The sequence below is a fragment of the Nelumbo lutea genome, chromosome 3 (genome assembly GCF_056320005.1).
Source record: "Nelumbo lutea isolate HS-2025 chromosome 3, American lotus-T2T, whole genome shotgun sequence".
Taxonomy (NCBI): domain Eukaryota; kingdom Viridiplantae; phylum Streptophyta; class Magnoliopsida; order Proteales; family Nelumbonaceae; genus Nelumbo; species Nelumbo lutea.
In genome coordinates, this window is record NC_142686.1 from 94164906 (window position 1) to 94176977 (window position 12072).

General features: G+C 37.5%; 1 protein-coding gene across 1 annotated transcript; it reads right to left on the reverse strand.

Moving 5' to 3' along the window:
• Nucleotides 1–7420: 7420 nt before the first annotated feature.
• Nucleotides 7421–11469, reverse strand: LOC148866951 (basic helix-loop-helix (bHLH) DNA-binding superfamily protein). Its single transcript, XM_088977473.1, has 4 exons — nt 11237–11469; nt 10428–10547; nt 10024–10211; nt 7421–8883 (listed from the first exon to the last, which is right to left on the reverse strand). The coding sequence occupies exon 4, from the start codon at nt 8557–8559 to the stop codon at nt 7846–7848; it is 714 nt and encodes a 237-aa protein (XP_088833599.1). The 5' UTR covers nt 8560–8883; nt 10024–10211; nt 10428–10547; nt 11237–11469; the 3' UTR covers nt 7421–7845.
• Between the last annotated feature and the right edge of the window lie 603 nt (nt 11470–12072).

Sequence of the window (12072 nt, forward strand, 5' to 3'; positions counted from 1 at the left end):
TAGAGAACACCTTTTGATTCTAACTTGGAGAAATGAATGCATAGAACAAAAGAAAAGAACAATAGAATACTTAAAATGAACTTTTCATTTGCGTTTCTTTTACATCAAGTGTACAAGAATGAGAAGAAAAAAAGAAAAATATAATTGAGAAACTATACAATAATACATTTCTCTTTTTTTTTTTTTATACAAAGAAGATTTCCTCCTCACTCCTTTCTTCACAATAAGTTGTAGTCAAACTGTAGACAACCTTAATCCTTTGTTTTTTTTTGCATACAAAAAAGGGAACCATAGTCAATCAAACTGAATATTTAATTGTAAACAATTTTTATCCCTCTATTCTTCATTTTCATTTGAAGGGAATGATAATCAGCCCTTGAGAATTAGACTGTAAATGGTTTAATCCCTAACTTTGTCTTGAAAGAATGACCATAATCAACCAAGTAGAGGCACTTGGTCGTAAATGATTTGTTTCCCTCTATTTCATTTTACAAAAAGTGAAAATAAAAGAGAGAAAAAGAAGGATACATAGCAAAAGACATGGACTTTTCTTTCTTTTCCTACCTATATTAGTGAGACTTCTTTTTCCTTCCCTGTCTTCCCTTGAGTAGTTTCCTTTTCTTCTCCCTTTATCCTAGTTTTTCTTTAGAATTTCTTGAGACAAATTTCTCCAAAGAGTGTCAGTGCCTCTAGCTTCCCTTAAGGAGCTTAAATAAGGAATGGGGTTATTATGTAACTACCTCATCCTCCTAGGTGAAGGACACTTGTCCCTCCCACTTAAAGAGAGGGAACTCCCATGCAAGATACTTTTTTATAGTTTTGATGATTTAGCTAACAGACTAACCAACCCACTTATTTGGGTTATTAAATTATTAAAATTATTTGGATTAAAAAAGTGTCTTCAGCACCCTCAAGTGCCCCATAACACATCCCAACAGAGCATTGGGAACACCTCTCGTACTTGCCATCGGGAGATACTCCCAATACATGGTTGGGATGTGTTATGAGACACTTGTAGGGTGCCCTGCATGGGATGTAGAAGTGAATTCGGAGTCCACGGGCCTTTTAATGATGCAAGTGTGCCACCTATAATGGTAAGGTTGCCTGACTTTACATGGTCAATTTACTAGTACTGCTTGGGCTTGTAAATATCTCACTGCTTCCTTGCCTCAATCATCAACAACTATCTTGTCATTTGCAGATGTTTCTAGACGTCCCTTCAGGAGGTTTAAACACATTCCTCCTAGAGCCCGCTTGTTTTTATGGAAATGCATCATGAATTGTATTCCAAGTAAGATTGTGTTTGGTACCGTTATCACTTTTACTTGTAACATTTTAGGTTGGTCAATACAAATATTTGAGAAATTGTTTCGTTGTACCACATCATATAACCATTTCCACTAAAAAAATATAGGCATTGGATTAGGTGTTGGCATTTATAGTAGAAACACCAAATTTGATGTATGAAACATCAATGATACCAAATGTTGTATTGATAATTCAAAACATTTGTAATGGAAAAAATATATTTATCATAAAATTTATACTGACCAACCTAAAAAACATTACAAGTAAAAGTGACAGTGGTACAAAACACAACCTAAATCAAAGCTAGTTGAAAAAAAAAAAAAACATGTTTGAATTAACGCCCTTTGCAGCATTTGTGAGGAGGAAGAAACAGTCCTCCATATCTTGGTCTATTGCCCAATTGTCCAACATGTGGGATTGAGGGTCAGTGCCCATATAGAGTGGAACCTAGTAGATTGGTTGAAATTTTGGTCACAAATTGATTACCCACTAAGCACCAATTATATTTCTATTATTGCATGTTGTATTGTTCTTTGGACCATCTGGTAGACTGGATGTAAGTTTGTCACGGAAGGGGCTGCATTTGATCCTTTTCATGTATGGTTAATGCCATTGCTTCCCAGATTAGAGATCTATAATGTTCACTACACTTGGCTCATAATTTTACAGGGTAGCCCATGCCCTTGCATGCCATGCCTTGTCTCTAAGGCTGTGTTTGGCGGGGTTTCTTGCCTCTAAATATAAGCGCTTGTAAAAAAACGCTTAAAATTCACTTGGTAAGGTGTTTTTTTGGATTTTTTTTCTAATGAAAAGGCACTAATTTAACAATATTGCTTGGTTCAAAGTGGGCTTTTTCTAAGGGAGTTTCAATCATGTATAAACCTAAAAAACATGTATAACATTGTTTGGTTCAAAATGGGCTAATGGCAAGGGAGCTTCAATCAATCCATGCGAGAATAAAACAAGAAAACATATGAATTATACTTGGTTCATGGCAAAAACCACTGCTGTAGTCAGTGGAATCGGAATCAAAATCCTCAGAATCAGAATTGGAATGGTCCATTTCCATAGTCTATTTGGTTCAAACAGGAACGGGAATAGAAATTAGAATCAACAAGAATAAGATTTCATTTCCAAGGGATGGAGAGGGAATGGCCATTCAGTCAAATGGGGAATGCCATTCCAACAGGAATGAGAATAGCATGGGATTCCAATTCCGCCCTTGGAATCGGAATAGTCCATTCCAAATCTGATTCTAGACCTCTATTCCTGCAAACCAAACGGGGCCTATTTTTCTTTTAAGCCAAGTACACAAAATGTTTTTACATAAGTAAAATGCACGTGTGTATTTGTACATTTTGTGCGTGGATATTATTTTAAATTAATCATATACATGTTGGAAATAACTAGATATAGCTTGGGATGTATGTGATAACATAAATAGGTAATATACATATATATGTTATAAATACACAAAACTATGTGTATGATTAGGGTGGGGCTGGGCTTGGACTATTCAAGGCCTCAATTCAAATACACCATGGTTTTTAAAACCGGACCCGACCAGAAAACCCAGAAATCGGTTACCGTTTTTCACCAAAACCGGATTTTTATCAAAAAAACGTTGATTTGATTAACGAATTATTGATTCAGGCGGTTGAACCGTTCGAGCCGTTCAATGGTTTTAATCGTTTTTAATTTTTTGTTAAAACAGGCCGATCATTCAACCCGGGAGCCGGACCCCTGACCACTTCGTTATCCGGGTCGATTTTAAAAACCTTGCGATACACCCCTACAGGTGTTCATATCTGCTTCAGGTAGTGTCAGATCTGCCTAGGTTGCGTTCCTAAGCTCCCATAAAACTTTGTAAGCTCTCTCTCTCTCTCTCTCTCTGTGCGTGTGTGTTCATAAAGAAAAAGCAGAGTGAAGACTTTCATCAAATGCATAGGATCCAATCAATTGGTGCGTAGGCAAATAAAGATTCAGTAAGACAAAACAAACATGCTTGTTTCTCATTATTAGCATACTTTCTGTTTGTTGGTTGCATTTGATCTATTCCTGTTTCCTAACTGGATTTTACTGCTTATTTATTTTTCTGCATATTGGGTTTATCCTACTTCTCCACTAAAAGGCAATGATTCCTCCCTCTGTTTGAGATAATTCTTACCTTTTCATTCCTCCAATTCTCCAAGTTACACCTAGTTGTAACTTATATCAGAGTAAGAATTTATGTTAATTTGAGCTAAGTACCTCAAGTAACAATCTTTATGTTACAGCTAACACAGTACAACCTAATTGTATCAGTTTCTGCTTAAATGTTTGGGAAAGAAAACAACCTGGGTTGTTTTGGAGCTTCCTGTACATGATGACGCATTATCAGGGTGTGGGGTAAAAAAGGATATTTGCGCAAATTGCAACGTAGAAAAAGATAAGGAACCGAAATAACATGTGTGCACAAAGCTCATAAACAGTTCAGGCTGTTTTTGCCCAACTGCTAAAGATTTTTCATTATCGTTTGCCTTTGATTGGGTAATTTTTGGGTTGGATGCTTTGCCATGTGGCAACTTGTAATTGGCAAATTGTAATGCTAGATTCAACTCCACGTGACAGTCATTGACCTAAAAGCCTTGTGCCATGTGGGCATGCAAAAAGGTGGGATGCATAAATTGTGATGGTGTTTGGAATCGGAGCTGTTTTCTCAAGAGAATGCCATTTCAGTGCCATGTAGGCATTTCAACCAGCTTCTTATTTGGTTGGTTGATTTCAGGTAAAAAACGGTTACAACTTACAACTCTTTACCTTGATTCTATGAAATCAAGGTTCAAAATATTGATACGTCTCTACGGCGTACCAGTATTTAGATACACGTGAAAACATATTTTTTTAGTTTTCTTTTTTTTTTTAATTTGGTTTTTGGGAATTAAATAAAAGTATTTTTTATTAAAAAAGAATGGGTCCCGAAACACCTATAAACAGACATATCGAGACCCAAAAGATACGATACAGACATATCGTATCAAAATTTTGAACCTCGTATGAAAGTGGTTACAACTCCATGTGGCATTGCCTTAAGAGCCTTGTGCCATGTGGCCATGTAAAAGAGTGGAATGCATTAATTGTGATGGTGTTTGGTATTGGAACTAGGGCTGTTCATAAGAAGGCCCAACCTGATCAAACCAACCAACCTAGACCGACCCAACCTGAGTCGGTTGGGTTTTCATCAGCACGGGTCGGTTTTGGATTGTGCAAATTCCTAAACCGATGATTCGGGTCAATTTCGGTTTTCACATAAGAAAATCGAAACCGATCCGAACCGAACCGACTTAGTTCATGGTTCAAACATGAAGTTCCAAAGCGCATTAGGCCACCTAGTTTTTGAATGGTTGCAAGAAACTTTGGATTAGCAAATAGTGATTAATGAACAACTTTTGTGATTAACTTTTCATTTAAATTTTATCATAGGAGATGGTTGAAATGATGTTCAATTTATGACTGTTTTTAAAATTAGCAAGATTTTATCACAGGGATGAACTTAGAACCAAAACCGACCCAATCCGACTCAAACCGACCAGGTCAGTTTTGCTTAACACTAGGCCGGTTTCAATTTCTGTGTTAGGTAACCCGACCAGGTCGGGTCGGTTGGAAAAACTACAGTAAACCGACCCAACCCGACCCGTGAACAGCCCTAATTGGAACTATTTTATGGAAGAGAAAACCATTTCAGTACCATGTAGGTGTTTCAAACAATTTTTTATTTGGTTGATTGGTTTCAGGTGAAAAGTGGTTAATCCTTTACCTCGATTTATGTGAGTCATTTTTCTAGAAATAGTCTTTTTCATGTTTTTGTTAGAAGACATTTTTTACGGTGTCAATGTGTTTTGAAATGAGAATAAACAAAAAAGTCATTTACTAAAATACCCTTATAATTTCATGGATTTATTAAAACCTATCTTATAGACTATAGTTTTTATTAGATGACTGAAAAATGACAAATTTTTCGTTAATGTCCATTTAAATAAATTTAATCAAAAGAAAATAAAATTGAAAATGCCATTTTTCCTCTACTAAGACAAATAAATATTCTATTCCGCTCTATTTGATCAATTTTGTTTTTTATACGAAGTAAGTGTTAGGGGTACTTTTGGAATATACAATCACGGGTCCATGCCCTTGAACATTTTCCACTATTTAGATGATCATGTTACTTTTTTCATATGGCAAAACAAATACTATGATAGCTTAACTAAATAGGCTACAACCTATTTAAGGGCCCGTTTGACATTCCTTTTCGTATGGTTTTTCGACTGTTTACAAGTCGAGTAGTCCAATTTTTGGTCTATTTCCTTTTGGTTCACAGAAGATCTAGCCGCCAAAATCTAGAGCACTAAAAAAAAGTGAGAAACCCATTTTGAGCTGATTTCGGAAAACTTCAAATGAAGTTTTTCGTATTTTATTCTCGTGTAGAAAGATACGGAAAGACGCATAAAATGACGTGCATCTACTAAACTAGCTTCAGACTGCTCAGATGTTCATGCAAAAGCTCAATGTGTCTTGATTGTCAGAGCTACCAGAATTATTAATGTGTTGTGTTAAATAAATAAAAAGAAAAAAATACCATAGGATAGGTTTAAGCAAGTTTGTAAAATTATAGGTGTTCTAACCCAATAAAACTTGGAAGCTGATACCAGATTCAGCTTTTTTTTTCCTGATTTTTTAGGGAAAATCGTTGCTACAAGCAATGGCTTAGATTCCAAACACCGCCTATAATGGCAGTGGGAGAAAAGGGCAAAACAGGATTGGTGAGAGGTTAACCATTCTCTAATGTTGAGTGTGTCCCATCTTCCATGAGAAGGGAACATTCACCCTCCCATTCCCAATATGATGAAAAAAAAGATTCCCAGTAATCAAAGAAGACAGAACTCTGTTCACACGGTGGAGGAAGATGGCGGAGAGGGAGTCTGCACTGAGACTTAGTGCAGAGTGACAACCCGCCACCCATTAAGTCATAGCGTTGCTGATTGGTCTTCACAACACTGTCGTAACTCAGAAGTCAGAACCCATCAGATTGGTACAAGGGGATCCCACGCCCGAAACGAAGGTTGGAGTTTGGACATAGTTTTAAAGGTCCAAAGTGGGGCTCCAACACTGCACGCGAGTGCACCCAATAATAATAATCCACATCCACTTGAAATTTGGCTCCCAGCCCCAGGCTCACGTCCTCTCGGACGGTCGGACCTTAAAAGATTAAAACAACCCAACTTGGCGTCAAACACTCACTCACATTGCTTTATGGGGTGGTCAAAACCCTAAAAGGAACTGAAGCATTGAAGAGAGTAGACAAGTGAACATGGTGAAACAATCCCAAAAGTCCATAGGGAAATCTCTAGTGGGACCCATCGGATGGCCAGTGAGATGATTGTCAAAGTCTACCACCAGTAAGAAAAAAAAGGAAGGACCTTGCGTATCCTCCACTTCCAGCTGAAAATATCAACTCTCTGAAGGTCCAGGTCCAGGTCCAGAATATCCAGCCGAATACAGAGTTTCAGTTCAGGAATTAGGACATGAAAGAGCAGAGGGGACCCTTGAATCACTGGGATAATAGACATGCAGAACGTTCCAAAAGCTCAGCCATTAATATCCACCAATTTAATCAAATCCAATCGGAGGGTTTAGGATTGGAGCAGTTGATGCCCGTGAGGGGACAACACCATGCATGGCATGACCCATAGGCCATAACCACCCTGTCTCTCGATTTCCAGCATATGAAACATAAACATATAATACTTGCAAAAATGAATAATCACAAACAGATTTCAGATTTGAGCAAGTCATGCCCACATAAAGCAATTAAAGTAAAATATCTATTCAAGATAAATTATGAGAGAGAGAGAGATGCCCACATAAAGTAATCAATTCTCATTAAAGCACTTGTAAAATTAGTATGGATTTGGATTCCAAACACCATAAAGCGAGCAAAGGATATTTAATTTGGTGAATTGCTTAAGAGATTCCTTATTTCCTTGTCCTAAAGGCAGATAAAAAGAAGAATAAAGTCTGCCAGAAACTATAAAGAAAGCTATTTAGGACATCATGGCATTAAAGGAGATAGTAGTAGTGGCAAAAGTCGAGAAATGAGATTTGACAGAATGTAGGAAAAGCATTCACATTACATTAACTCCCTCAACCCATCCCCACCCCTTCCTTTAATTCAAAGGACCAATAACAACAAACCAAACAGAGGTCAGTGAGTAAAGTCTAAAAGTCGACAATTCCCTCTCCACCGCACCCAACCCAATTGAACCTACCACCCTTGCGTCTAGCAACGGCACCCCACCACCAAAAGCATCATAAGCCTTTGTCGGACGACCTTGCGTACAACCGGACCCCCAGTCATCATCATTCTTCCAAAACCTCCATGCCATAAAAGGGGTGAGAGAGAGAGAGAGAGAAGAAAGAACCTAATAGGACGGTGTTTATTGATAATCACAAGGAGAAGAAGGGAGAATTTAATCTTAGTTACCGTGGTAGAGATATGGCTCAGTTTTTTAAATTCCCTATCCCTAGCTTCTTTACTTCTACCTTCAGAGACTTGAGGTATCTAACAGCTTCATCAAGAACAGCAACTGTACTCATCTGTTTACCACCAGGTACAATTCCCTTCAGTGCCTTCATCATCTTCTTCATTCTCAGACGTTTACTTTCACTGTTGCAGCTGCTACCACTGCCAGAAAATGACTTCTGGATGGATGATGACAACCTTCGCTTGCTTGTTTTTGAACCATAAGTTGAGCATGAATCAGGAGAACTGCTTCCGCAGCTGCCATTAGTTCGTGCAGTGCTGACATCATCCCTATCTTCCTCTTCTTCCTCTTCCAAGCTTAACAAAACATTGATATCTTCTGTGTCCTCCCCGAGGGGAGTGGAAAACTCTCCGTTGTCCTTGTTCCTCACCCCATTTTCGTCGGTGTTAACCCCACAGATATCAAATCCAGGGCAATTAAATTTGTTGGCAAGTGTAGGATGGAACATGATCCGGCTTCTGCTGTCAGTCTGGTCAAAAATGATGAAGTTCTTTGGAAAGACTTCAGAAGGTTGAAATTCAAACCCATGAAATGATGTCTGCTTTGCACCCGGTGGTACAGTTGAACCTAAGCCAGGTGTAACAGGGGCATTATACATATGACCACTGCTCACTTGATAAGCGAGCGGTGCTACCACCTTTTTAGGGTAGATGTGTTGGTCACTCTGCATGAATGGTCACAGTAAACAGTAGAATACAGGATGCGAATGGATGGATGCAAGGATTGTGTTGAGAACACAGTAGTTTGGTTTCGAATAGAGCAAGGTTTCCTAAGCTAAAGAGAAGACTAAATTGGAGGGGCTTATGCCGCTTATGCTACTGCCATGGTGGCGAGACAACTGCCTATTCCAAGTTAACAACTAATACAAATACTTCATTTTTGCTACTACCTTCTAAAGAAATAACAAAGCAAGAAGGCAGTCAATTCCTCTTTCCCAGAGTCTGTGATATCTGAACTACGTAACAGGCTTAAGCAGCTGGCGGAAGTACTCAGCCTGCCATGAGAAAAAAGAAAACACATGAAGGTATTGCAAAATGACATCAAAGTAATAAAGATCAGTTAAGAATGCAAGAGACAAAGGTTAGGAAATTGCAAATAGAAATACTCACAGATAACGTCCTCAAAAAATATTACATGTCTAGGAACTTTGAATGTAGAAGAATACCAAATTTGAAGTAACAAAATCAATTAAAATTACAAGTAATGGTTGAGAAGATGCAAGTAGAAACAATCATGATAACATTGTCATAAATTCTGAAAATTTTGAATTTGGAAAAAAACCATAAAGTGTACACACTTTCTTATAACATAACATCATCGGGATAAATTCAAAATTTACAATTCTTAACCCAAAAGAAACAAATTTTTCTCTGGCGACCAATAAAAATGCCAAAACAAGCTTCCTTTTAGCCATTGCATATTACATATGATATCATCCATTAGCAAGACAAGGTGTAGGCTCACCAATAAAACCAAGACAAGGTGTAGGAAAATGTGGACAACAATTTGCATTCTCTTGTTTTCAGTCCTGAACATTTACTCACCTTCCTAAACCTTCACTCTGGTCTCCAAAATAATTCTTTTGATGGTCAACAGGAATAAATTGTATTAAATTTTAAAACCTTGAATCCAAAAGATAAAATAGCAACAAGTACAGAACAGATTAAAGCTGACCATTAACACAGTTTCTTTCAAAATAATATCTAAAATAGCATTTGCTTAGCCAGATAGACAAATGTCATCATCTATAAAGAGGAATAAGAATAACAAAACGACAACAAAAATAGTAGGACTATAGAAGTGCTGTTGCATAAATTTCCATATATTGGCTCATCAAATGACTATCTATCCTAAAAGTACCCATCTTCATGTGACAATCCACCAAAAGCAGATAGGACTTGCTTTGCATGAATTATCAATTAAATGATCCACTTCAAAGCGTTACATGTAAATTGAAGAAAAAATCCAACCAATATACTACCAAAAGGCTAAATATCAGGCATAAATAACACATAAATTGGAAATTAAATTGACTGAAAATATCCAAGGGTTTTTCTCTGAGAATGCTTATCAAGAAGAAGAAGAAGAAGAAGAAGAAGAGCATTTCAACATACAGACAACAACAAACAGTTACCTGACAAACTTGCATTAATTGGTAGCACGCAATGATCCTCACATTCATTGTAATTTTCCCAACTTTCTTTACTGTTCGATATCTCTTCAGGTTAACCACAATGTACATTCTCACTCCGCCCAAACCGTTTTGTAAATAAGATCGAAATGAGTGAAAAACAATCCCTTCAGAACTCCAAAGTATCTCACCTGCACCAGTAATCCAGAAAACCCTTTAACAGAAACGAAGAGAAAAAGGAAAATGAAGCAGATTGACTGAGAAAATAGCTAAAGCAAATCTAACAACTTGACCATGGAGAAGGCGAAACTTCATAGTTCACAGGTATTAAAATTAAGATCGAAATAAATTAAGAAAAAGTCGGTCTGATGTCAAAAACGGGTACAAGTGGGAGAAGATGATCTTACGACAGGAGCCCTAATATTACAGTATGACACGGAAGAACACCACCAAGCGGACACAGTTCCTGTTGTAATTAACAAAAGAAGATGTCCACGGCATACTGATCAACTCTTTCAGCTCAAACTCTGCAGCAATGACGAAACCAGAGCAATTCAAATTTTGTAGAAAACCCGAGATGATAAGAAATTAAGAAAAGAACGAAGTTCAGTTATTAACTTAAATAAGCAGAAAAAAACTATAAGAAAAACAAAATAAATAAGACAACTGTACTATAATGTTATGTTTAATAAAAACTAAACCAAAAACAATAATAATAATAATAATTAGAAAATCAACGGCACAAATCCTTGAAAAGAAAACTTAAATGAAACCACGAGCAATCAACCTAAAAACGAATTAAAAATGCGAAAGCTGGTGAAATTTCAAATAAATTTAGACCAAATACACAATCCAAGCGCAACCTAGCAAATGGATCTATTAGGCACCAAAAGAACCCTACAAACATAAATAAATCATCACAATTAGCATAACAATTCATAAGATGACATGAGAAATTTATCAAAGAAACCAAATCCGAGAGCACTACTAAAAAGACAGCTTACAGAAAACGGGTACAAAAAGGACCAACTTAAAACAAATCGACAGCGAAATATGTTAAAATGAAGCTCGACTCCGCCCTAAAACATGCATATTCTGCTGAAATCCAATAGAATTCCTTCAGAACACAAAAGAATAGTAAGCTGAACGCACTGAAAGCCCTAGAAACCCGGAGAAACTCAATAAAACCAATGAACGAACAGTAACGAAATCAAACCTAGGGTTCCTGAGAAGATCTCGACTTAGAGAATCCAAAAATGAAGCTCAAATCAACATAAAAATCCAAACTTTTTCGTTATGTTCCCGCGACTTTGATGGCCCTTTGACTGTTAGAGATCGCGAAAGCAAACAAGCAAAACACACGCAGCGAGAGATCAGAATAGGAAAAAGAAAGACTTAAATTAATGAGAGAGAGAGAGAGAGAGAGAGAGAGAGAGAGAGAGAGAACCCGAGGGTTGGGTTAAGATCTAACTACGGTTAGTTATTTAATGCAGTCTCGTGATGTGTGCTCATACAAAGGCACAACGGAGTCAAACCCGGAGAACGTCGGCCGTCGATTATGGCCTTGGAAATGCTTTCCGTTTATTGCGGATCAAACATCAACCGTTTGATCTGGTGCGCGTGACGTGCCAACGTGGCGTTCTTCTTCCGTGTTTTTTGTTGCCTTTGTCTGATAATTTTGACTCTGAAACTATCACCACCCGTCACAGCCAGCCGCTTTTGCAGTCGCATTAACTGCCAAAACTACTCGCCCTAATAGGATTACACGTGTAATAGATCATTTGATTTATTTTCTTAAGTGCGAAAATACCCTTAAGCATTTAATGATCTAATCCATATCTCTCGCATCTGGAAGAGAGTCGTTGGGCGACTGAAAGAGCGATTGTGGCAGCTTTGTAAACCTTATCTGATGTCTATTAAACGCAGTTAATAGACAGAAAGTGACACGAAAAAACCCAGAGTGGAACATCAATTTGACTGATGACGTAAAGCACTGTAGATCAAGCGGTCACGATCAAACTTCCTGTTGACTTTTTGACTTTGCAAAATCTC